General features: G+C 37.7%; 1 protein-coding gene and 1 long non-coding RNA gene across 26 annotated transcripts in view; one reads left to right on the forward strand and one right to left on the reverse strand.

The window, feature by feature from the left end:
- DLG2 (discs large MAGUK scaffold protein 2) overlaps positions 1-23,777 on the forward strand; it is a 1,068,724-nt gene that overhangs the window by 708,123 nt on the left and 336,824 nt on the right. For all 25 annotated transcript variants that reach the window (XM_080375907.1, XM_080375911.1, XM_080375888.1 and 22 more), the window contains one exon: positions 243-412. In XM_080375907.1, coding sequence (XP_080232033.1) covers positions 243-412 — 170 coding nt within the window. The remainder of the gene's footprint in view (positions 1-242; positions 413-23,777) is intronic.
- The window catches only part of LOC308059077, a 450,864-nt gene that overhangs the window by 256,068 nt on the left and 171,019 nt on the right, over positions 1-23,777 (reverse strand). The window lies entirely within an intron of this gene.

Here is a 23,777-nt window from a genome sequence, read left to right on the forward strand (position 1 = left end):
GAAGGAGGATGGCAGGTGTGGGTGATTAGGTAGACTTCAGTTTAAACCAGGTATGTGTTTTGGAGGGGCTAAGTGTTGTGTTTCTGTCTCATTGCTGATGAAGCGTATTACATTAAGTCTGTCATCTGGCAGACTTCTCAGTGAAAGTGTTCTTCATTTTACAGCACCACCAACAAAACTCTTTTGGGTCCAAAATAACAGCTGTAGCATTTAGCATCTATGGTTCTTTGTTTTTCTTGTAGGGTCAACGATTGTATCTTGCGAGTGAATGAGGTTGACGTGTCAGAAGTGTCACATAGCAAAGCCGTGGAGGCCCTAAAAGAGGCTGGCTCCATAGTACGATTGTATGTTCGTCGAAGGAGACCTATTCTGGAGACTGTGGTAGAGATCAAGTTGTTCAAAGGACCTAAAGGTAAATATGAAAATGAAATTTTCAACTTAATGCTTAACCTCTCTCGTACCTCAAATGGCATCTGACACTGTTGATTTTTTTTAACTGGTTGACCTGTCAGATACTGAAATGCAGTTAATTTAGGCTGGTAGAACTTGAATTCATGGCTGCATGTCTCTTCCTGAAAGATAAAGGAATTCAAGGAGTTGTGGTTTATTTCATTTGATGTTTACTGTAGAGAAAGCTTGTTACCTCCCAAAGAAATGCAAGATGCAGAGATATTATGCTTTACATTGGCAGCACATATACTTCCTCTAAAGTTCTTCTACGGAGACCTTTGACTTTCATTTAAGGTGAGGTTGTACACAGAGTTTCTGAATTTTCCCTTTTTCCAGGAGGCTTTATAATTATCCAACTTACCCTTTCTACGTTCATGTTGATGGTTTCTCCTACAGTTATCTTTGGAAAAAGATGACAAAAATACTAACGTACCCAGATATGTAGGAGAATTTTATTTTATCCTTCAACAAAATTGCATGGAAGATTAGCACGAAACCTTCACTAGTCTAAATCAGCTTTATCACTTCCAGCAGAATCTTCTGGTTACAGAAAAAAAAACACCCTAAATTCCTTTTGATAAGCATTAGTCTTAATTGTGAATAATGTCTTTTCACCTTTCCTTTTGCAAAATATTTTTATTTTCAGAAGTGTTATTTTTAACAAATTTCATGTTATTGTTTTTCCTGCCTGAAACTTCCCTCTGGCTTTTTCTTCAAAGCTTATTTCTGGGAAAAGAAAATGGGTATTTTCACAGTACATGTGAATAGAATGAACAGCAGCAAATTTTTGGATCCATAATAATTATTTCTTAAGCAGGTCTTTAATTAATGGTGTATACATGAAATGAGGCTATTTGCATGTTGCTTAATATATATGCTATGCACATGAGATTATTCTACCTGTTTTATCTACTGTGAATAACCTGCAGCATTTTCAGTGGTTTCCCTTCCATCTCATGTGAAGTTTACAGCGCGCTTCTACATAGTTTTTTATACCAGTAATGGAGTACATTTGTTTCTAATACCCGTGGAATTGCTGAGATTATCCATTCATAGTAAGCAAGGATAGGGCACAGTTTTCAGTATTGCACTATAATTCTTCTCTGTATGTCATGGTTATGTGACACAGCAGTGTATTCATCACCCTCTACTCTTGGAGAACAGTCAGATATATTTAAACACGCATCTGAGGGTGAACATCCAAAAGTCTGGATTGTGGTCAATTACAATGCTAAATTGACTTTCTAATAGAAAAGCATCTCTAATGGTATTTTGTACGTGTATGAATTCAGGAAAGTAGTGTAGGCAGCAGTGTTTTTAAAGCTTCAGAATTAAACCAAGTGTGTGATATGATAGTCATTTTGAGTAACCTAAGGCTAACGAAAGTGAAATTAACATATCCTTTCACTTTCTGATAAAACAGTAAAAATTATTCACCATTACCAAATTTTTGCAGCATTGTGGAAATGGACAAGAGGGGCAATCATTATCTAATAAATCATCTTTGTTTTGGTTGTATGCCTGAAACTGTTTAATTTTACACTTATTTTCATTTAAAAAAATGGATACCAAAAAAGTGCATTTTATGACAAGCTAAAGAAGTTTTGCCTGGTTAGTGCCACAAACATAACTTTGTAGCTATATCCTTACTTGTTTACTTATTTACTTACTTGTTTACTACAGATATGTGCCATAAATAATGAATTTTTTTATTAAGCTCAATATATTTTTAATTTTTTTTTCTTCTATAGTATAGAAACAAGTGTAAAGTTGAATGAAAAAAAAAGGATGGGCTAATTCTTTGCAAAAGCAAGGGTTTTCATCTTTATAATTTAGACAGTAAGGAAGCATGCCCTTGTATGCTTTCTGTGTGCCACAGATGAAAAAGCAAAATGAAGAAAATAGGTTATAGATTGGCTAGAAATCTTATAAATACTAATTTTAACATCTGTAGCAGTTTTTCTTTGAATTTTTCCAAATCTTCCTTGAAAAATGTACTATCTGTTGAGAGGTATCAAACCCATGGCAGAAGCTGAGAATAAAACCTGTGAATCTTGGCTGTAGGTTTCAGCGCTAGTCACTTGTGTGATGCTGATCTACGCTTATTTCAGGTGATTGATCTGTGAACTGCTCTTTCACACCATTACTATACAGTGCAAGAACAACTTAGTATTTATATACATGGTGTTTCTTACTTCTCGGGGTGACATTGGGATGTTTTGGCGTCCAGAACAGGACCTGAAAATCAGCGTGGTTGTTCCCACACCGTTCCTTCCTACTCTCAAAGCCTATAAAGAAAGCTGACTGGTTTTTAGACAAGAAGGCTGTTCCATACTAAACTTGCAGTAGCAAATATCTTTTCAGTTGCTTCTTTTCCTGTCTGTCTCTGTCAGGATATAACTCAGTATATACTGAGTTCACTCCTCAGTGTTGAGAATTTACCACATGAAAGCAAGTCTTGGCTTCCATAATACCATGTAAACTCAGAGATCACTAGCTTGCCTGTGTATGTGTAGTAGATCATATCTTTCAGCACTTGAAGGTGATAAAGAAGGAAATTTGCAAGGCTTTTTATATAAGTATTCCTTTAATTTCATCTAAGGCATTCAGAACGAGAGCTTTTACAAGCTACAAGTCCATAAAGGTTAGATTTTTTAAAAAATGGATGTTAATTTTTCTAGCTAGCAGCCACCATATAAAAGACCATAAAAAAGTTAGTTTTGCAAATGTATTTTTTAACATAAGAATTGAAACGTGCATTGTGTAGCAATGGCTTTGGGCATATGACAGGGGAAAGGTCATGGTAGTGTGCTGCCAAGTGATCCCTTTTGAGTGCTGATCCTCATGCAATTGATCCTGTTGCTTAAAAAAAAAGGCTGTCCTAGCATCATATGTGCTAAAAGGCCACGTAACTCTTTAAGATGTAAAAAAAAAAAAAAAATAACAAGACACAAATGAATTGTTTAATAGAAAAATCAAAGTTTCAAATAGAACTGCAGCTGTGCAAGTATTTTACAGCTGTGCATCCACCAGTTTGCCACACCTGATTGACAATATTGGCTGATGTCTGTAGTCTATGTCTTGAAGGTAATTGCTAACTGATCACTGCAGGATCTTCCTCTCTTTCAGATGCTCGGGAGATTGTCTTTTGTATCCCTCTTCGGTCAGACATACAATTTTAGTGATTCATTGTTTGGCTTTGCATAGCATTTAGTAGTAAACAGTAGGTGTTTTATTTTAGTGGCTCTCAGGACACTGCAGGTTTTAGCAGCCAGTGTCTTTGCTTTAGCTGAGGGCTGTAAGCAGAGGAAGAATATGCAATGGAGCTTTCTTATTGAAAATCAATTGGGTTTAGACACTCCTGAAGATCCTGTCTTTAAGTAATATGCTTTTCTTGCTCTGTGTTGAAACATAACAAGATTAACAGTAATGAGAATGGATCGCATACACTACAGGATTTGTGCCTGGGGAACAAACCTTCAGATATTCAAAACAAAACAATTTAATGCTGGGGTTTGGCTTTTTAATATAACTTCTGTGTTACCTTCCAATAAGACCCTGAAAAGAAATGTTCATGAGTAGTGAATTGCGAACTTCAGTCACAATTCAGAGATTACAGTGCTCAAACCCATTCAATTGCATTTGGCTGGAGGACTTTAAAGCAAAAGAATTCCACTTCCCTCTAGGATTTTCGTGCTGTCCTATCACACTGCAAACTTACTTTTTACTACAACCAGAAATGTAAACTAGTATGCTTGATGTAAGACTAGTTATAGAAATTAAACTTTATTTTTTAAAAATTTCCATTTTTAAAGAATCAGTCAGACAAATGGATTTTTACCATTGTAAAAAAATTCTGGCAGTCAGAAACTCAGTTAAACACAGAAGGAGTGTAATATTTTACCTGCCAATGCCTAACTGATAATTTAAGCTCTGATATTATATAACAGAGGGAAAAAAATGTAAAAAACGATGATTCCAGTAACTACGGCAGTGTTGGATCACATAATAAAAAACTTCTGACCTCAATTCTATAGGAAATGTGATATCTTAAAAGACAACACAGCTGCAGAAACAAAGTTTAGGATATGTGAAGTAGAACAGCTGAGTACCAGGAAACTTGAGAGGAGAAATGGCAGACTTGGGGAAAAAAAAAAAAAAAAAAGAGGAGTAATGTAACGGATAGCTGATTCTGCCATCTGGATATTCTGGTGGCTTGAGTATAAAGTCATAGAGAAACAAGATAAATTTCCTACACCCTTCATGAAATTCAGTAGTAACTATCATTGTGATGTTTGAACTGTGTGAGAATCTTGTGGTGATAGCTCGAGCTGGCCTTTTGTTCGCTGTATTTTGGTTGGAAAGGCTCTGGACAGACCAGCAGCTATGTTTCTTTTCTGCTGTTTGTAAGGATGCTTCTTTCTCATTCCTGGTGAATTCAGCCAGTGACACATTCTATACAGATACAACCCCCCCAGTACAGACACTTCACAAAGATGTTCAGGGGCACTTATTCTTCTACTCTTTCCTGCTCTCAGAATTAGGATCATTCCAGGACTTTTCATTTAATCCTTTTGGAGTGTTATTATGTTTTAGGGCTCTACATTATAAATTAATTCATCTATTAAGCACTGTTCAGCCCAGTTCTGTATCTCTCTCTGGATGGCTGTCCTCCTTAACTTAATATTCTTAATCAGCAAAGACAAACTGAGCATCTCAGTAAAATACTCAAAAATAAGATGGGATAAATACAAAGGGTGTAATACGTATTTATTTTTTGAATTATGTATAACCACCTAAATGTTAGATGAAGTCATTGGGCATAACCAGTTCCAGAATTTCCATTTCATTGTTTTCTGTGCTGGACTGAAGCGACTATGCAGCATGTGGTAGATTTTCTTTTCACATAGCTATTTGTTTTATTCTTGATGACAGTGAATAAAGTCACTGGACCATAATGAAGCTTTCTTACTATACTGAGAAAAGAATCAGTATGTTTTAAGTAGTATATTTTTTAACCCATTGATTAGTTATGGAATTTTCTTGAGAAGATGCAGAGAAATTGACCATCAATATAAGGTATGATTTCACTCTAGATTTACCTTGAATTTGTACTTAAATGTTCTCTACTCCATTACTGTCTGTAGTGTCACAGGAGTTTGTACTTCTGTTTCATAGAATTTGACATATTTTAGTTTGGGTTGATGCCTTTATTAGAAAAATCTTGTGTTCTGTTGCATGGATAGCATCCCAGCTTGCAGTGACAACCAAAATAGTCAAAAAAAGTTCAGTAGAATTATCTGTATTATAAAATGTCTGCAAAATAAAGCACTCAATTTAGAAGAGCAGATTAAGGACATTTTTTAATTTTTAATAATATTGCTCCCAGTCAGGAAAGGAGAAATCTTATCATTTCTATCTACTAAAGCAAAGCCATGGGTTAACATTTTATCTCAGGTAATAGCTACAGCACTTAAAATTAAAGTGGGAACTTTTGCAAACAAAGAGCCCCAATTATTTCTTTCCCAATTTCAGAGAACACTGAGAGCTTTCAGATCTTGCTGTTAGATAACTGATTGCAAGTGCTTGCTTCAGACTGATGACGATACATATTTTTTCATTAACATAGCTATCACTTCTACTACTATACTGGCCTATTTAATTTAAGGGACACTAAATACTGCATAGCAAACTTTATCATTTGGGGAAGGGGGTTGTATGGCAAGTTAGGCAAATGTTTTATTCATTTATGATCACTTGAAACCTTCAAAACTTTTTTTATTTCATGCTTAGAAAAGTTTTTATAGTTCTGAAGTGTTTCCAACAGAATTGTTTTTTCACAGTTTGAACAGAACCTTAAACCTTTTCTTACAGTCTTTTAAGAATTTCACTCTTATGATCTCATCAGCTGTGAATTTACTTCTGTTTTTCAGTGTTCTCTTCCTTCTGTGCTGTAAGCTTTTTTGTGAACCCTGATCTAAGAGCATAATGGGGCAGCTTAGAAAACAGAGCTGTAGAAAAATGAGGAAGCAGGCAAACTTTCCCAAACCCAGATTTAACAAACTATTTAGGTTCTCAACTCTAATTTAGTGCTTCTCTTTCTATTACTGTAACACACTATCACTTACTACAGGTATAAATAGAAAACCACTACAACTGAAACTAAAATACCATTTTTTGTGAAATGTCTTTGCTTGAAGGGACTCACATTTCATCCAATTAGTAGAAAGTGCTCTGTCAAGCAGTAATACATAATTTTTCAATTTTAAGATAGTGATTCAAAACTGTCATTTATAAGTTAACGTCACTAAAAGGCATGACTTCCTCTGCAGGCTAGGATTGTCTAATGTAAGAATATGTGAGTATCTGCATAGTTTATCGCATGAAAATTGTATTCTTTTGAAAATCATAGCATTAGAAAGCTCTGTGATAGTGCTATAAAAGCCATTGCTGTTTTTCAAAAATGTCTTGACATATTAGTATTGCCAATGCCTGATGGAGAAAAAGTGGTAGGTTATATCTTCACCTTCATATTTCACAGACTAAAGACATTGATCTTTAATTTAAGTAACGATATATGCATACAGCTGGTATTACCATATTCTGCTTTATGGCACAAATAAAGCAGTAAATGTATTATCTGCCTTTGGCCACTACAGACTGGCTACCTCATTTGTATAATTTACCAAATGTGAAATATTTCTTAAAAACCATTCATTCTGTAGAGTGATTCCTTCCATTCCTGAAGAAAAGTGCTTATTTTACGTAATCTCACATAGTAATAGTTATTGTTATTAGAGTGGCACTTCAGTTTTATTATTTCAGGTTTTGGCTATCATCTTTGTTTTCAGTAGAGAAAGAAAGTAAATCTGTCATGGTTTTTGTTACAATTGCAGTTAAATGACAGGAGATGGTATCAAATTGTTGTCACATCAGACCGAATTCAACCATCTTTGAGATAAGTAGTCAATCAATAACGTAATGATTTTCCAGATCAACAAGGATAATTTCAAATGAATTCAAAAGGCATCCATCTGGTTGGTCGTCTCACCCAAACCTAGAGATGTCCTGTGAGCTGCAGAATATCACTTTGTTTGAAGTCTTATATTTTAATGATCATTCTGACTTCCCTCTTTTGTGTTTCACCGTCATTTTCCATTAGCAGTAAAGGAAATAAACAAAATACTTGGAAGACCATGCAGCGAATTTATGTACATATCTATTGTTTGTTTCATTTTGGTTTTCCCTTGAAACCATTCAGTTCTTAAGAACTCTCCAAGCAGTTCTACGAATCTTAGGTTAATATGCAAAATGAGCATCTAATCTCATAGTAGATTTTAAGTATCAGCTTCCAGAAATCATTCACAAACAGTGAGGTTTCTAATGAAATGAACAGTACTTTCTGCAACTCCGTCAGGCTAACTGAAGTTATTTCTGAAGTGGTGCAGTAGCAATTTTAAAGTGCAGTGCTGTATTTTAATAGCCAATTGAGATGGCCATAAAAATCCAGCACTGCGCATTAGGACCATTACTAAATTGCTTCGGCAATACTTACTGATGAGGCAGCTTCAGCAGAACAAGATTCATCTTAATGAACTGTGGCTGCAATAGAGCAAAAGCAGCAGTGTGGGGAAAGGCAGGCATGCAGGTAGGCTTGGATGCCAAAAAGCTTAAGATTTTGTTTCAAGAAAAATAAGCTTTGGCCAGCTTCTTTTTGTCTTCAGTGGAGAAAGTAAATCTGTCATCTTGTTTGTTACGAATGCAGTTAAATGGCAGAAGATGGTAGTATGAAATTGTTGTCACATCAGACCAATTTCAACCATCTTTGGAGCCAAGTAGACCGTTGACATTTCAATTGACAAAATCTTCTGTGCTTGTCCTTTCTTAGGTAGGAATTTTGTGTTGCTATCCAGTTGCCTAGATAGTTCATTAGCTCTAACTAGAGACAGCAAGTGGTATGCTGTACCAGTGTGACCTTGGGTTTTATCATTCTCTATCATAGAATGTCAATCCTTTTCCTGTGGTCAAAGTTACTTTGCTGAGAATCAAGAGCAGTTAACATGACAGGTACTGTTCTTGTCACCTTGGCAGATTTAACTCTGTAATCTCTCGGTGGAAATTTGAGGGGAGGAAGATATTGCATTTTCTTTTCTTTGTCCAGTTCCTCTACCCATACGGAGAAAAAGGGTTTTTATTTTCTCCGCTCAGCTGTTGGATAAGTAATGGATGCATCTCCCAGTTTGCTCATATGGCTTGCTTCTGGGTGAGAATAAAGCAGGCCATTGTAAAAATTCTGATTTTGATATATCCTGTCCCTGCGGAAATGCTTCAAAGGAAGTTGCTTACTAAATGGATTTCCCCGCTACAGAATGATCTCTGGCACACTGCTGAAAAGTTTCTTGGGGCATCTTTTGTCTCAGGCTTGTATGGTAAACTGTAATCTCTGTGCTTTGGGATGCTATTTGACACTTCTGCCTTTTTCTCTGCATCATTTGCAAAAATCCCAAGGACTTTTCTACACCACCAAATGCCTTTTTTTTTTTTTTTTTTTTTTTTTTTTTTTTTTTGTCTATGACAAGTGTTACACAAATCACAAGGTACCTTGGCCAACTTCTTTTCCAATTACAAATTCTTCTCCTGACAAAATGTAATGTAATTACAGTAAGTCTCATAATTTTGTCATTATAGCATGCCTTTGTACTCCTTTTTTCCTTTAGATTATACATTTCTGGGTCAGGGAGTAGTTTCATCATATCCTTCCCCATTCTAGAGTGCTGTGTAAGAGTTAAAAAGGGAGTTACAGAAGATCCCTTTCATTATGTTTGTCTTTGCTGTTTTCATCAGGCCAACATTAAAGAGGGAGGAGATGCAGCAGACAGTGTAGCAGAGCATTAATTGTCTCATCAGTATTTCCAGATGCACAATAAATCAAAAGGTGAAGAAGGAGAATGACGTCATTTGCTAAACTACTGGGCTGAATGTGGAAAGAACTCCTTCTGTAGACAGGAGGCCAGTATTTTTTTTCTGTTTTCTTAGTGGAAGAGTAAGTGAGAATTTTCTAGGGAGTGGCAGTTGTCTTGGCCTTTTTTCATTACCTGTATGTTCCTTATTTTAAATTCCTCAGGTAGGTTTCAGAGAATGATTATACTGGATCTTTCACCACTTTAACAAATAAACAATCATATGATGTACTGATACATCAGAAAATATATTAAGGCTTTAGCATCCTGTGTGGGATACATTCATTGACATGACATCTGTCACTTGCAACTGAGTAGTCTGAAAATCCTTATATTTATTTCTTTGCAGAGCTTCATTCTTTTTTGAATAGAAAGCCAAATGTGCAAATTAACCAGGTGAAATTACAGAGCAGTGATTTCATCCTTTATTGTTCAGTCAATTATCTACATTGCAAGTTCTGTCTTCTTGATAGTTTTTTAGATGTCCAGATCTTTCTCAAGAAATTTGCTGTCTGCAAGACAACATGCATCAGCAAAATATTGCAGTGCCATGAAAAGCACATTTAAAAGAATAAATTGTATTTAATTAAACTTTTATAGCTTGGGGAGCTGTAGCTATTAATTTTTCTTGTGTTCTTCTCTCTCTCTTTTTTTTTTTCCCCCTAAAATCCTAAGCACCGGCAGACAGTATTTTTAAGTCTTCTGAGACTGCTATTAGAGATTCTGGTCATGGTAGAGTGGCAAAGCTGAGTGAAGCTTTAAAGATTCAAGTGATATGCTAAATAAGATATGTCTGAAACCTATTTTAAAAAACATTCTAGATTGTCAATAGTTTTGTTTCCACTAATCAAAAAAAAAGGAAGAAGTTACATTAAAGCATCTCTGAACATCTGAAGGGAACAGTTGGCTTAGTCAGAGGCCAGACACCAAAGTGATTAATTGCAAATAGTAATTCATCTGACTATTTCCAATACTACATCCTAGTCCTTTCTGCAGGTCCGTCAGCTTCATTTTGCTTTCAGTATTTCGAATTATAGCTAAAATTCTAGTTAATGAAAACAAAAGAAAGAATGCAACTTGGGTTCTTTTCAGGTGACAGCTAATAGTGGTAACCAGATCTCAAGACTTGGCAAAAAGAAATTTCCCTATAATATTTTAGTTTTAACTTACCATTTGGACCATCTGTCCAAAAGCATGGAAAACCTGCTTTTCCTTCATCAGATAGGGGTTTTTGTTTTGTTTCTTTAAATATTATTCCTAGAAATGGCAGCCTTTCTTCTGGAGTGTAGATGGAAAGAGATCCTTTGCCATTTGCCATGAAACAAACGGTCTGTGCAGATGACCATACTTTCTAATTGTGCCATCTTAAGATAGCGCAAACCCAGGCTCTGGGACTGCAGTGTACAAACATTCTGGTACTGCACGTATTGCATCAGTGATGTGCAAAGGGAGCTGATTTGGACATGTAGCAGAGGTTCCTACATTGCAGATGCAGAGATCAAGCTTCTTGCAGAAGTGTGGTCTTGCTGTGCCGAAGACTTGTGCTCCCTGACCCATAGGCAGCTGCTCTTCAACGCTGCTGCTTTCAAGTGAGCAGTAAGGCCATGTGATTTCTGAAAGAGCATCACTTCTTTTTCTTTGTGTGCAGACTCATTGAAGTTATTTTCATTCAGAAATTCTGCCACTTGGGACAATGGCAAGGCAATATGTTTTCTTACCATAAAGCGTTTGGTGTGCTTGGTAGATGAAAAAAGTCCTCTTCCAGGGTACTTTTTGGCTGACTTTATATGAGAAAGGCAAGGAAATGGCTTAATGCTTATGTCTTTAGTGTCTCATTTCTGAGACAAACACAGCTCTGAAAGCTTAAAAAAGCAAATTATATCTGTGGAGGGAAACTCCTGTGAAATGAGAAATACTAACTAGTATATCCCAAGTATTCCAAAAGCACAAATCTCTGTGTTCATTACTCAGGATTTTGGCTTCTGAATTTTGAGTAGTGATTTATATGAACAAATAAGAAGCCTGCTCTTGGACCCTTTAGAAAGAATTTTGTCCTATCCTTATCTTTCAAAGCAAGATTGTAGAGTTTAATGAGATGTAAAAAAGTATATAATAACACAAGAAGTCTCTAGGATATGATAAGAGATACATTGCACAAGATGAAAGAACAATATCTTCAAGGCATGTTTGACTTTTTTTTTTTTTTTTTTGAAAGTCATATTTGCAAATAAGGACAGAATCGACTTTTTTTCTCTAAACTGTGCTTTGAGTTTATTGTTTTGTTTCTTATGCAAAAGAATGAGTAGGTTGTCTTATGAAATTCATAGAAAGACATACTAGCCACTTCAACACTCCAACAGACAGAAAGACCTGAAATGAGGAAACAGAATATTACAGCAAATCATTTAGTATAGTTGTTCAGCGTAGGCACATTCACGTTGCATACACTGTAACTAAGAAATGAACTCAGTGTAAATGGTACACCAGGGGTTAATCTTACCCATACTCTGTAGGTCGGATGTGTGTCATTTCTAAATTCTAATGATTAACAAATGCTGTAGCCAGAATTGCTGAAATTTATTTTTACATAATACTTTTAAATTCTAATATAGCAAATCACATCCCCTCTGTAATGCAGGGAAACTAATTATAGTTTAGAGAAGTACTTTGTGGCTACAGAGAGATATTGAGATAATAGGTGCTTTTGAGGCAAGATATAAAAAGTGCCTACCTTTTTGCTGGTAACAGTTTTCACAAGAAGGTCATCTGTGATAAGTTTGCTATCATGAATAAAACCAGCAACAGATCGCCAGGACCTCAGCCTCAAACGAAGAAGGAATAGGCCTGGCAGCACTCAGAAGAGGTTAGATATTTATACACTTGTAGGTCCTGACAGCCTTGATCCCAGACCACCAAAACTTTGCTGATGAAACCTGAACGCTGACAATGGTTGGTTTTGAGCACCTGTGTGGAGAAGGTAAAGTGAAAAACTGGAAAGGGTAAGCAGAAAACTCATCTTCATTGAAGTGAACAAGAGGAGTCAAAGGACTATAAAGCCATCAGTTTGCTTTCAGAACCTCAGAAGAATATTGGAACAAGTAGGAAATCCCTTTAAAAGCACCTCGAAAAAGTTTGAAGAGTAATGATTAACAGAGGATGCCATACTCCTCAGTTTTTACACCGAAAAAAGGTCTGAGGAAAAGAAAAAAAAAAGGTGTACTTCAGCAAGGACAACCTCAAGGTGCTTTCAGCAGAAATAATCAAATAATCCAATAAATAGCATTTAAAAGAAAACTGTCAGGAAAAGAATCCTGTAGAAGAGTATCTAGAACTTTGTTAGCTGTAGCATCTTCTCTTTCATACATCGTGCTGTGATGAAACATTCAGATGCTATATTGGGATTTATAAATTGAGGTATGGTTTAGAAGACATATGAGCAGTCCTTTCATCCTTTACAGGTAAAGCTTTGAGCTTTCCACTTCAAGAAGGGTGTAGGCTGCTTGGAGGGACTCCAGGGGAAAACCGTAAAAATGATGAGAGATTTAGAAAGCCTATCCTACAAGGAAAGAAGAGTGATCTGAAGTCATTTATCTGAAGTACCAAAGACTTAAACGGGGGTTATGGGCCCCTGATAACAATCTTCTTGCCTTGCAGGACATCTTTGAAGAGTTGAGTTTGCTCTGTGTGCCCTCTAGGGAGGGTGTGAAACAAAATTTAATAGACAAATGGTGATAAACAAGATTTGGACTGGATTTAGGACGTGTGAGGATTGTGATGTGATCGGTTACCAGGCAGGTCACCAGATCTGTAACGTGCCAAATACCCAGGTGTGCCAGACAGCCATTTGTTAGCCATGGTGCAACTAGAGTTGGTTCTGCCTCAGGTCAAGAAGATAAATGATCCATTGGGTTTCTTCCAGTGCCAAGATTCAGTGATCATCATAAAATTTCCTAATTTCGCTGCAGTGAAAAGACAAACAGTGGGCACAGAGCCATTTAAATCTTGAACCTGCACAAATTAAAGAGGTTGTCTTCCAGACAAAAAACCACAAATATTTCTTTTGCTTGTCCTCAACAGTAATTTAGTATTTTTCATTTCCCTCTTTTTTGCTTTAATTGCAGCTAGGATGGGTAAAACATTTTTAGGAAACAAACTTCTCCACGTGTGAAAACAGAGATGAATACTAGTACAGATAAACTGCAGTTTCAGTCTGCATTTATTCCTGTCGGGCTAGGATTTATCTGGCTTTCGGTTTTTCTGTTGCTCAAGCAAGGATCATGCTTGAATTTTGTCAGATGGGTGGCTGGTTCTTCACGGAAGGCTGTTGTCACAGCAGGTTTCAGTATGTGGAAGCTGCTCAAGACTCCTTTGCTTTGGACTGCACTAAGTCTTCTCATGCTGTGTCTTGGCTTCGTATCTGCATTTGTCCACCTCTAGGCAGAGATGAGTTTCCTTACACCTAAAATTGGTCTTGTAGGCTTTAAGTTCTACATCTGTGGGTCTCACTGGGATGAATCTTTTAATCCCAATAACTGCCTAAAATTTCTAAGGAGTGGCCCAGAAGTGGTCTGGGAATAAATCAACATGCTAATACATTCATTCTTTCTCCCAGGGTTTCACTTTCATTAGGAGTGCTGTGCACAGCATTCCCAGAGACTGGCCTATACCCTACCACTGGCATTGCAGGGAAGTTCAGGAATTGTTAATAATTGAAATAGCTGATGGAAAGGCCCTGTTAACACCCTGCCTAGATAGAACCCATCAAGGGACTAACAACAGGATCTTGTGTTATACCGTATCTCATTAAGAGTCCTGATGAAAAATATCAGGGAAACTCTTACTCAGTTAAAAACTATAGTGTAACTTAGGTTGAAACAATCACATGTAAGTGTTATACTCTGAGTCTCAACAAAGCTAAGCACAAACTCTTAGAAATTATTCCATGGTCTGGGACCAGTCTGAAAAGATCTTTGTTTCTGGATGCAGATTTCAAATATGGGTTCACATTATCTTTCTATTTATGTATACCAGAGTACAATTCCGTTAGTAAATACTTAGCATAATTTCTGAGAAGTTACAGGCTCGTAGAATGGTTTGGGTTGGAAGGGACCTTTAGAGGTCATCTAGTCCAACCCCCCTCCATTGAGCAGGGACACCTTCCACTAGACCAGGTTGCTCAGAGCCCCGTACAGCCTGGCCTTGAATGTTTCCAGGGATGGGGCATCTACCACCTCTCTGGGCAGCCTGCACCAGTGTTTCACCACCCTCATCATAAAAAATTTCTTCCTTCTGTCTAGTCTAAATCTACCTTTTTTTAGTTTAAAGTCATTACCCCTTGCCCTATCTCTACAGGCCCGACTAATAAATGTGTCTTCATCTTTCTCACAAAGTCACAGCTGTCTGATTTTACTCTGTGAGAGTATAGGGTGCTTCTCACTGACAAATAAAACATTTTTGTTTCACTTTGTTTCTTAGTGTTGCCAGAAAGCATCATCAATAAACTGAACTAAGGGACCAAAGTACAGTTTCAGGGAGACAAAAAGAGTCAAAGTAAAGTGCAATGACTCCTGAATCCATTTTCAGAGTGCCTTCACCTTCTTACTACAGTACAGTAAGCACCATCCCTTTTCCTTCTCTGTATCATCTACATACTTGTAAACTTTTCATATCAGGGCTCTGTAAATCTCCTTACATAAACAGCCAAAATTACTTGTAAATTTGTGTCTTGATTTCTCGCTGTATTTTTTAAAAAGGAAGTAACTCAATGGATGACATTATTTATGGGTTGATTGCAAATAGATAAGAGGCTGCAAGATGAACTTTGATTTCACTTTATATTTTCAAGCCTCAGCATAATTGGCAGAGAGCTTTTCAAGAAAGTATTTCTGTTCAGCTTTGCAACAGGAATAAGATAAACGCTGAATTCTCCTCATCAGATGGAGGGCGAACAAAAGAAACTGATGAGTCTCTCCCTGACATTTATGGTTGTTAAACAGATCCCAAACTGACAGACTGCTCCTTCTGTCTCCATTTTATTGGTGACAAATTATTAAATATTTGTCTGGAAGAGCCATCCAACTTAGAAAGCAGTGACACAGCTGTACTCAGTTAAAGATATATCACCTAATGTTATATGAAACAAATAGCATTTATTCATGAATTGGAATAGTTTTCTCCTGTGTCAAGCCTGTAAGTTTCAAGAATGACTCTTGATCAGGAAAAGCACAGCTTTACATAGTAGCATGAGTTAAAAATAGTTAACGTCTCATCAAAAAGTAATAACTACTTTAAAACAGATCTTGGTGTGCACATCTACAGGAACAAATGTTTTTCATTTACATTATTAGGAGGTGAAATAACTTGTGGTGCTGTCATTAATGACAGTAATTTGTGCAGAAAATTATGTAGGTACTATTTGTTAATACCAGACAAACTGATGGACTGTCAGCGTAAATTTGGTTCCTATGGCTGAAACAACTGGCGTGCTTTGTGTGTGGAAAGTGAACCATAATTCAGGATTCAAACCCAAGTGAATATATAATGTAAAAACAACATCTTCTCAGCGCAGTCATTGCAGGTTTCTGTAACTGCCTGCTTGTCTCAGTACTGCAGAGGAGCCATGGCATGTTAGTGTTGTTTATTTGTCCAAACATTAGGAGTCTCAATTTGTGTCATCAGGAATTAAATAGGGTCAAGTGAAATTTAAGAGCATGAGCAGTGGGTAAAAGGGAAAAAATCCTTCAAATGTCTGAATCGTCTGGTGAAGAGGAGAGACAGCCAGGGAAAGGGGACTTCTCTCGGTTTTATGCTCATGAGAAGTTCTGCCATGTTGATCCCATTTCCAGATACTTCTCAAATGAAAACCTTACAGAGCTGATTGATTATCAGTTACATATTAACGGAAAATGGCATTTTCAAAAGAAGATGCAGTTACAATAAATACATCTATATGAGCATATTTATGGTAGTGAGACTAATTGCCTTAAAAACTTGTGTTAGGAGAGAAGGAAAAAAAAGCAAGCAGAGAGAATGTGGTTTCCCACTGCTTTCAGCCCATGTCCTGAAATTTAACTCATTTCTGAATTAAACATTCTCATAACGTGGCCAAAAGTGGTTAAATCCAACATTCTTAAGCCCAGCACTTCTCATGAAAGGCTGAGTTAAAGGTTTGATATTTAATTTTCTAACCAGGAAAAGTTCATAGTACCAGTATATCTGCCAGAGCAAAAATTGGAGAAATACTGAACAAGCATTATTATTACACTGTTTTCTTCTACTATAGCAAGATCAGGTTTGTCTTAGCTCCTGGGAGCATTAGAAATCTATGATTGCTAGCTTCTCTTTCTCTCTCTTAAGCTTAGGAGAGCAATTTTATTTTTCCCTTTCCTCCCATTTGGACTCATGCTTTAAAGGCATATTTTTTACTGAATTATTTTCAGGTGCATTGCTAGCCTAAATAACCATCTCTGTCCTACTCACTTCAGCTCCTTGTTCCTGTCCCTGCATCTTTCCTTCTTGACACATCCCCCAAGCTGAGTTTGCTGAGCCACAGTGTTAACATCGCAGTACTCGCCGTAGGAGTAACAACTCTTTTTAGTACAGTGCCTTGTACAAAACCATGCTGCCAGCAAAGGGGCCGTGTGAACCAGGCACTGTCCTCAGCTGCCAGCTCTTATTGCTGCCATCTCTGTAGATGCCGGTGAATATGCACCTGGTCTGTGATTCAGAACAACTTCATCTGGTTTTCATGCCGTTTTCAGCTTGCCAGTCCATTTGGCTAGAAAATCTTCAGAGCTGATACAAGGCAGGCAGGGGGAAAGCGTAGCCAAAAGCAGGGAGTAGAGCAGAGTTATCTGTTTTGGCAGTAGTGAAGCTTCAGATCCGCCTATGACAATATTAAAAATGCATCCTGCAACCCCCCACTTGGATTTTTCTTGCTAATTAAGACAACTGGCTGCTTAGAATCATGGAATTGTAGGAAGGTTTGGGGTGGAAGGGACACTAAAGTTCATCTAGTCCTAACCCTTGCCATAGGCAGGGACATCTTTCACTAGGTTAGGAGGCTCAAAGCCCCATCCAGCCTGGCCTTGCACTTCCAGGGTCATAGAGAGTCCAGTTGATTTTTTGCCCAAGTGAATGAAAGGACAGGGGTGAGAATAGGATAAAAAAAAACCAAAAAAACTCCTGCTAAGAAAAATTCTGCTAATGGAGAAAAAATAGAATAAGGAAAAAAAAAAAAAAAAGGTGGTCTTTAACAGTCCATTCATATCACACTCAGCCATATAGTCACTTGTGCTGTGTTTAACATTATTCCCTACAAGATGTAAATTATCCTATCACACAGGCAGCCAGCCAGATAGTGTCTAACCTAATAAAAAATTCTGATTTTTAGTGACTCTGGATTTGAGTACTATTTATCCTTGTGGTTGAACCAGAAATATGCAAAAACATCCTGCACGAGCAGGAAGCTAGTGTGCACGCACAGCTCCACTTGTAGGCACATGCAAATGTAGCATGGAAATGTGAGAACAGAAACAATTTCAGAAAATCAAATTTCAAACAGTTAATCCTGTTCCTAAATGGCAGATCTTGCATTTATCTGCTTTGCCTCACTAATATTCACCTTTTTAGAAACATAATTGGACTGTTTCTAACATGAAATATTTAGACTTGGTGTATCATGCGGCTTTTCCTAAAATTGCTGAACTGCTTGCTGTAATTCTTGGAGTGTCAGTATATGTCAAAAATTAAATATTTTTCTCTTTCTTACACTCATGCTAGTAAAATTGTGACAGTGTGATTTAACATGATTTTTCAGTGAACTGGAATCCTCATTAATGCTTTAAAAATCAGCTTATTGTGAATAATTAGGTATACTGCCTTTTCTTTTCAAGACAAATTTTGAAGTATTCCTGAGAATTCCTGTTGTGCAATTAGGCCACTGCTCATTGTCTGTGCTTTCTGGGAAATTTATTCCTAATTAATTTGAAAAAAAGTAAAAATATAGAATACACACAACTTCTAATGAGGCTTAAGTGTATTTTTCTAGCTTGCTATTTCCTTTCTTTTCAACTACATCTGAATGGAATGTATCTTTAGGGATAAATATATGCAGGCCAAAAAGCTGCAATGGGAAAAACATTTAACTGCTAAACTCAATAGAAAAGAAGGAATTGTTTTCATTTGCATGTTAGAGATTTTTTTTACAAATTACTACAAATAGCAGTGTAATTTAACAAGATGTGTTTTCAAGGCTTTATTAAAGATGACAGAAAGATTAGCTTTACTGTTATGGTAATGTAAACCAATGCTTTATCTGCCGTACCTACAGCATGATTGTTTTTAAACATGCACTGACTGCCTTGCAGGTATGTTAACAATTGTGTCACAATCTCACTTTCCTATGATCTCCTCTCTGGCTGAACATGTAAACAATATATTTTTTAAGCCAAGGAGTGTAACCCTGTGTCCTAAGAACAGATTCTTTCTTGTTGTAACCCAATAGATTTGACTGCAATGTTTGATTTCAGTGCCCAACAGAAGGGAATAGTTGGAAAAGAGATGCATTTGTTTAAATTTGCTTCTGAGGCCAGAGCAGAGTAACTCAGCAAGCAAATCCCTGAAATATCCAGACTTTTTTCCATATTCTGGACTCTTCTGCATTTCAGACTTTTGTGAATCTCAGATGAACCCCTGGCAGAAAAGCAGGCTCAGAGAGTGCAATGTTAGACAGGGAGCTTTCTGGGACAGCCCAGCAATAGTTGTTTTGGAACAGGTATAAGGTAGCAGCAGGACAGCCAAATTTTAAATTTGTATATGTTTCCTAATGGTATCGATAGCAGTTTATAAAATTTGAAATGGAGACTGCAAAACTGCTTAGGTATTCTCAGAAGTACGGAAATCAGCCAGCCATGCCTGCCTGCTGAACCACCAGCCCACAGCTACTACCACACACTCTCCTCCATTGAGTTTCTGCTGGCTGCCATTCTTCTAAGCCTTTAGTCCTTCAGAGAGCTGTTTAGGGTAGTATGAATGTACATATGCACCAATATATTGAAGACTTTTTAATCTCTGTGAGATCATTATCTCTGTTCTCTCTCATCAAGCAACCAGCGAGAACAGACCTCTGGAGATTCCTGCACTAGGCTGTGCAGCAAGATTGTGTTACTATACTGTTTAAAATTTCTATTATTTTTTTTTTATTTTTAAAAAATAGTCAAAAGTAGAACTCATTTACTGAAATTTATTTTAAAATTTTGAATTTGCAGTGCTTAAATTTATGTAGATTAAGGCAGATGAAAGATGAAAAAAATTACTGTTTACTTTCTACTAAAAACTCTAACCAAAATCTGCCTCAATATGGAAAAGTTCTAAGTCCTCTCTTCCTGAGGTTATGGAAGGGTCCAGTCCCTCAGGGACATGTGTCAGTGTTGCTGTGCAATCTGTGCCCATTTGCAAGCAAAGAATTTTCTTGCCTGCTGTATAATCACAAGTGGCAAACACTATCAGTCATAGCATCTCTCACGAGCATGCTGGCCATATTCTGTGGATGTGTTGTGTCTGCTCTCCAGTGTGATCCTTAGTAGGGGCTATGCTGGAATCTGGCATCTCTGCTGGTTCAATAGTATGGGAAGGTGATGCACTGGCAGCCAGAACGTAAGGATTAATGAAAACAACTATAAAAATGGCTGTGGGCAAGAAGAAAGGAACTGTGTAGCAATGGCTGGATAAATAGCTGAAGGCATGAGTATATAATGACACACAGTGTAAAGGGGACGATAATTTTCTCCTTCTGTGAGGTGGTTTCAGAGAATATTCTTCTTACCTGATGGCACTGTACATCATTTTTATTCTATTTGACATCAACTGGGAAATATCTGAAAACACTAGATATCTCTGCAAAAAAATGTCAAAACAATAAGAAAGATGCTTGAAGTTTTTAACCCAAGGCCATTAGAAAGAAACGCTAGATAACAACAGGCTCAGTTAGATTTGTAGGGGCTTGGGCCTTTTTCCTGGCCAAGGCTATTATCAAATTGTTGGTTGCAAAAAATCCACAGAACAAAATGTAGTCAAATTTTATTCATGTAAGTCCTTCTAGTAAAAGCTGTCACATGAGTCAGGAATAAGAATTGTTATAAGAACTCACTCAGACAAGTTGATATTTGAATCTACCCCTACAACACAAAGGAGGAGATAGATAAAGTGACATTTCCTATGTTTGGGATTAATAGCTTCTCAGGAATTGATTCATGGAATGGGAAATAAAGACAGAAAGAGAGTGCTCTGCAGAGGAAGATCAGTCCCTCCTTGTAACTTTGTATAATCATTGCGAAACATTTTGATTTTTCTTTTGTAATGTATTGCATTTTTGTGTGTAGCAAATAATAACAAAATCTGCTGTCAATAACGAACACCAATCATAAGTTACAGCTATAACAAGCATATTAAAACTTCCACAGTTGTGGGGTGCTATTTTTAAATAGATGCTCTATCTCTCCTCCAGCAAAACTAAAATTGGCAACTAGAAGCCTGAGCAAAGGGGCAGTGGGAGGTACTCCCTGCTGCTTCTCTGTTTATAATTAACCTTGTTTCAGTTTGTTTGTTCATATAGCACTAGATAGACCTGTCATACCTATCAAAACAAGTCAATCAAATGATATAGGTCAAAGCGTTTTATATTACCCATGTTCCTTTCATCCCTCTGAGTAGAATTGGATTAATTAGAAACCTGGATTGGACCTCATTCCTCCAGGTTTGGCAGGTTCATTGGTAGGTTCATCAGTATGATACCATTCTCCCTTTCAGAGAGAAAGAAGAATATAAATATTGGCTCTGTAAACTTAAGTAACTTCAACAACAAAACAACACTGAGCTTTGTGGGTTTTGTAATTGGGTGTTGTAGAAGTGGCTGGTCTGTGGAAAGGCAGGAGCTACCTCAGATCTCTCACAGGAGCATGGTCAATGTGTCACGTTGCAGGCTCACTGTGTCACAGAAGTTCCTCAGTGGGGACCTCAGTTGTTGCGGGGGTACTTTCTGGTTGTATTATCTTGTTTTGCTTCCTGAAACATTTTCATAAAATCTGAGTTCCTGTAGTTCTGAGTTCTGTAGCAAACCAATTTGTTTCACACCTGTAGAAAATGATTATGGCAAAAACCAACAAGAGATCATACAGGAAGGGTGAGTGATATTTGTTCATGAAATCTCCAAAGTTACTTAATTATGCTCATTCTTTCATATATTTCATTCACTTTCCATTCCACACACACTCACAAGCCCCAGGATGCATGTGCTGAGGTGGTCTGGCTCACTCATGTGTGACATGAAGGGACATCAAACCCTTACCACATCTCTTGGCATTTTCTTGATTGGCAATCATAGACTAATTTTTGGACAGATAATGTATAACCTTTAGGAGTCTGCTGTTGTTATGGGGTGGTCCTTTACAATGAATATTTCTTTCTTCAGTCTCTAAGTCTTAGACAAGGCAGCTGCTTATTGCCTGACTTTCATCATTTAGTAAACACCCGTCTTCATTGCTGCGATCTGCTTTCCTGTTGGGCTTACAGGCAGGAGAATGGCATATGTCACATGCTGTAATCTTGCTGCCAGCATCCCACTGTTACAGCACAGGGTCTTCTGCTGACAAGACACCTGTGCTGTGGTCTTGACAGAGTCCATTCTGTTCAGGACATTCTGTCCAGGCTTGACAGAAACCACTCATTTTGTAGTATTATTGCTGGGGGTGTTCTATATTGTCAATACATGCCATTTCTCTAACCTTTGTTCTTCCTTCTAGTGCTTACGTGCATATTTCCATTCATATTTCATTTGTTTCTAGCCTAATATTTCTATTATGAGTCCTGTGCTTTTTGTGGCTTCACCAAGTTCATCAGGTCACTTTGTTGGTGGTAAGGGATACTGTGGTAAAGCCAGGAATCCAGCAATTAGAATTATGCATTGTATGTCTCTAAAGCACACTGTTTTGGTTAATTACCTACAAATCACACACTTCTTAATTACATTTTAAGGATATGACTTAAATGCTACTTTCTTTGGCTTCCCCATTATTTGGAGGTTGCCAGCTGGGGCTGCAAAACTCATGTTGGACTTACCCTCTAAAATCCTCATTCTGTTTCCTAGTTTAAAGTACACTTGATTGTAGAATAGTAGCAAAGTTCTATGAAGAATCTTCAACCTCTATTGAATGCGGGGGAAACATAGTGACAAAGGGTGAGAAGTCTGAGGTACTTCATGCCTTCTCTGCCTCAGTCTTTCATAGTAAGACCAGTTCTTCTCTAGGCACCCAGCCCCCTCAGCTGGAAGGCAGGGACAGGGAGCAGAATGAAGCCCCCATAATCCGAGGGGAAATGGTCAGTGACCTGCTACACCACTTCAGACACGCTCAAGTCTAAGGGGCTGGATGGGATCCACCCAAGGGCACTGAGGGAGCTGGTGGAAGTGCTCACCAAGCCTCTTTCCATCATCTATCAGCAGCCCTGGCTAACCAGGGAGGTCCCAGTTGTCTGGAAGTGAGCAAATCTGATGCCCATCTGTAGGAAGGGCAGGAAGGGGGATCTGGGAAACTACAGGCCTGTCAGCCTGACCTGGGTGCCAGGGAAGGTGATGGAACAGATCACCTTGAATGCCATCAAGTGGCACATGCAGGGCAACCAGGTGATCAGGCCCAGCCAGCGTGGGCTTATGAAAAGCAGGTCCTGCTTGGCTGACCTGATCACCTTTTATAACAAGGTGACCTGTCTAGTGGGTGAGGGAAAGGCTGTGGGTTTTGTCTACCTTGACTTTAGTAAAGTCTTTGACACCGTCTCCCAGAGCATTGTCCTCTCTCTTCTCCCAGTAACAAGCAATAGGACAAGAGGAAATGTCCTCAAGTTGCGCCAGGGAAGGTTTAGATTGGATATTAGGAAAAAAAATTTCACTGAATGGGTTGAGAAGCACTGGAACAGGCTGCCCAAGGAAGTGGCTGAGTCCCCATCCCTGGAGGTGTTTAAAAGCTGTGTAGATGTGGTGCTTAGGGATGGTTTAGTGGTGGGCTTGGCAGTGTTAGGTTAACAGTTGGGTTTGATGATCTCAGAGGTCTTTGCTAACATGAACGATTATACGATTCTAGTGCAACATCCCATTTGGGTTTTAAGTGAGCGTTTCTTTAACTTCACTTCTTATTAGAAAGCTGACATTATCTAGCTGCAATTGATCTTTTAGTCTCCCTCTTTGGTTACTGTAGAGTGATATGCTCACAGTGTGATTCATCCATGTCTTAAACAGTGATTCTATTATTATCACATAGAGGCACCTTTGCTGGACTAATCATAAGAGGAGCCTCCATGCCTACTTTTTGCTAGTTA

This window comes from Falco punctatus (genome assembly GCF_963210335.1).
Source record: "Falco punctatus genome assembly, chromosome: 2".
Taxonomy (NCBI): domain Eukaryota; kingdom Metazoa; phylum Chordata; class Aves; order Falconiformes; family Falconidae; genus Falco; species Falco punctatus.